Genomic DNA, 2,832 nt, shown 5'->3' with positions numbered 1-2,832 from the left:
CTGGGGACACTCGGGCGGGGGGGCAGGGCCGGATTAGCCGCAGCACATGGCCGGTGACGCGGGGACAGCGCGGGGACAGCACGGGGACACGGCTTAGGGACGTCAGCGCGAGCCCATCCCCCACCGTGTCACCCGCATGTCACCTGTGTCAGCCGTGTCCCCCTCGGGACTGGCCCGTGTCCCTCCCGTGTCCCCTCATGTCCCCCTGTCCATCCCCCACTGTCCCCTGATGTCCCCCCGTGTCCCCCCGTGTCCCCAGGCTGGTGTCATCGGTGCAGGCAGTGATGGCCTCCACAGCCGGGTACATCATCTCCAGCTCCTGCCACCACGTCATCGATGATCAGTGAGTGACACCCGGGGACACCTCGGGGACACCCCCAGACCCGTGGGGACACCCTGGGGACACCTGGAGGTCACCTAGGGACACCACACTGGGGTCACCCAAGGAAGTGGGAGTCACAAGCTCAGGTCTCCAAGGTCACCTGGGACACCTGGGGGTCACCCGGGGACACCAAACTGGTGTCCCCAAGGTCTCTGGGTCACCTGGAACCCCTAAATTTAGTCCCAAGATCACCTGGGACACCTTAGTCCCTGAATTTGGGGTCCTCTGCACACCTGGGCACACCTGGGACACACCTGGGACACACCTGGGCACACCTGGACACACCTGGACACACCTGGGACACACCTGGACACAGCTGGGACACACCTGGGACACACCTGGGTGCACGTGGGACACACCTGGGCTCACCTGGGCACACCTGGACACACCTGGACACACCTGGGACACACATACCTGTGCTCACCTGTCCCACAGGCACTGGCTGGCCGCGGCTTACCCGCCCTTCGCGGTGCCGTACTTCGTGTACGACGTGTACGCCATGTACCTGTGCCACCTGCAGCGCGCCCAGGTGAAGGGACACGGGGACGCGCCCCTGGCCCCGCGCGCCGCCGCCGCCGCCTTCCTGCGCCAGGAGCTGCTGATGGTGCTGCACCACGCCGCCATGGTGCTGGTCTGCTTCCCCGTGGCCACCGTGAGTCACCTGGGGCACCTGGGGACACCTGGGGACACACCTGGGGACACACGGGACACACCTGGGCACATCTGGGGTGCTTTGGGGACACCTGGGTGAGTTTTTGGGGACACCTGGGTGACGGCCAGGTGTCCCCCAGCTGTGGCGGCAGGGCAAGGGCGACTTCTTCCTGGGCTGTCTGCTGATGGCCGAGCTGAGCACCCCCTTCGTGTGCCTGGGCAAGGTCCTCATCCTGGTGAGATGTCCCCAGGTGTCCTCAGGGGTCCCCAAATACCCAAAATCACCAAAAGAGCCCCAAAATAAAACAAAAACAAACCGAAAAAATCCCATAAAAATGGAAAAAAACCTCACCAAAAATCCACGAGAAATCCTCCCAAAATATTCCCTGAAATCCCCCAAAATATCCCAAAATATTCCCTGAAATCCCAAAAAACTCCCCAGATCCATCGGGGTCCTCAAATCCCACCCTGGATCCCTTTCAGAGTGTCCCGAAAATCCCCCTTGTCCCCCATAACCCCACCGAGATGCGACCACCAGGGATTTCTCCCCCCCTCCTCACCCCACAACAACTTTTGGGGTCTCCCTGTGTCCATCCCACCCCAGAGACCCCATAACAACATCGGGACCCCCCTCCCCACCCCAAATTGGTTCCTCCAAACCCCCCCGAGATGCGACCGCCAGGGATTTCTCCCCTCCTCCTCACCCCACGAGAACTTCTGGGGTCTCACCGCGTCCCCCAAGCCCTGGAGACCCCATAAGGGCGTGGGGACCCCGTAACCGAGCCGCGCTGTGCCCGCAGCTGCGGCGGCAGCACACGGCCCTGCACAAGCTCAACGGGCTGGCGCTGCTGGTGACGTTCCTGGGCTGCCGCGTGCTGCTGTTCCCGTACCTGTACTGGGCCTACGGGCGGCACCGGGGGCTGGCGCTGCTGCGCGTCCCCGCCGCGCTGCCCCCGGCCTACAACGCCGCCGCCGCCGCGCTGGCGGCCCCGCAGCTCTACTGGTTCGGCCTCATCTGCCGCGGGGCCTGGCGGCTCTTCCGACCCACGGGGAGCCCACCCCGGCCACCCTGAGCCCAGCGGGGGCGCGCGGCCCGGAGATGGGGGGCGGGTGGCCTGGGGGGGGGTCTATGGGGCACCCCGGGGTGGTCTGGATGGTCTTGGGGTGCCTGGGGGTATCCTGAGGGGTCCTGGGGTCTCTATGGGGCACCCCGGGGTGGCTCTGGGGTGTCCTGGGTCATCTCTGGGGTGGTCTGGATGGTCTTGGGGTGCCTGGGGGTATCCTGAGGGGTCCTGGGGTGTCCATGGGCCACCCTGGGGGATCCTGGGGCACCGATGGGGCACATTGGGGTCTCTGTGGGGTGTCCTGGGTTGCCTGTGGGGCACCTGGAGGGGTCCTGGGGTCTCTATGGGGCGCCCCGGGGTGTCTGTGGGGCAGCTTTGGGGTCTCTGTGGGTCCCCCTTCCCCTCCCCCATTAAAGGATTTCTGCGCACTTTTGGGGACTTGGCCTCATTCTTGGGGGGGGAGGGGCGAGGGGACCACAAGTGACCCCTGAGTGACCCTGAGTGAGTATCCCCCACTCCAGTCTCGGTCCCCTCCCCGAGACCCCCTTTCTTTTCTTCCTGTGTCCTCTCTGCCACCACTCCCTCTTTCTGCCTCTGGCCTGTGCCTGGGGGTTCTGGGGAGGGATTTCTGGGACCTGCCCCCCTTTCTTTTTGCAGCAGAGCTCCTTTTTGGGAGGGGTCTATACCTGGACAGAGTTCCAATAAAGCAAGGTGCTGCTGTCCAGGGCAGTTGGA

General features: G+C 64.7%; 1 protein-coding gene across 2 annotated transcripts; it reads left to right on the top strand.

The window, feature by feature from the left end:
• Positions 1-106: 106 nt before the first annotated feature.
• TLCD3B (TLC domain containing 3B) lies at positions 107-2,826 on the top strand. 2 transcript variants are annotated; one of them, XM_015616501.3, is made up of 4 exons: positions 199-343; positions 818-1,034; positions 1,174-1,269; positions 1,834-2,826. In XM_015616501.3, exons 1-4 carry the CDS (start codon positions 285-287, stop codon positions 2,104-2,106), a joined length of 645 nt encoding a protein of 214 aa, XP_015471987.1. In that variant the 5' UTR covers positions 199-284; the 3' UTR covers positions 2,107-2,826. The 2 variants fall into 2 exon arrangements, with proteins under 2 accessions (XP_018861036.1, XP_015471987.1); XM_019005491.2 differs by lacking the exon at positions 1,174-1,269 and having other exon boundaries at positions 107-343.
• Positions 2,827-2,832: the final 6 nt, after the last annotated feature.

This window comes from Parus major, unplaced genomic scaffold (assembly GCF_001522545.3).
Source record: "Parus major isolate Abel unplaced genomic scaffold, Parus_major1.1 Scaffold473, whole genome shotgun sequence".
Classification (NCBI taxonomy): domain Eukaryota; kingdom Metazoa; phylum Chordata; class Aves; order Passeriformes; family Paridae; genus Parus; species Parus major.
This window is presented reverse-complemented; position numbering and strand designations above follow the sequence as displayed.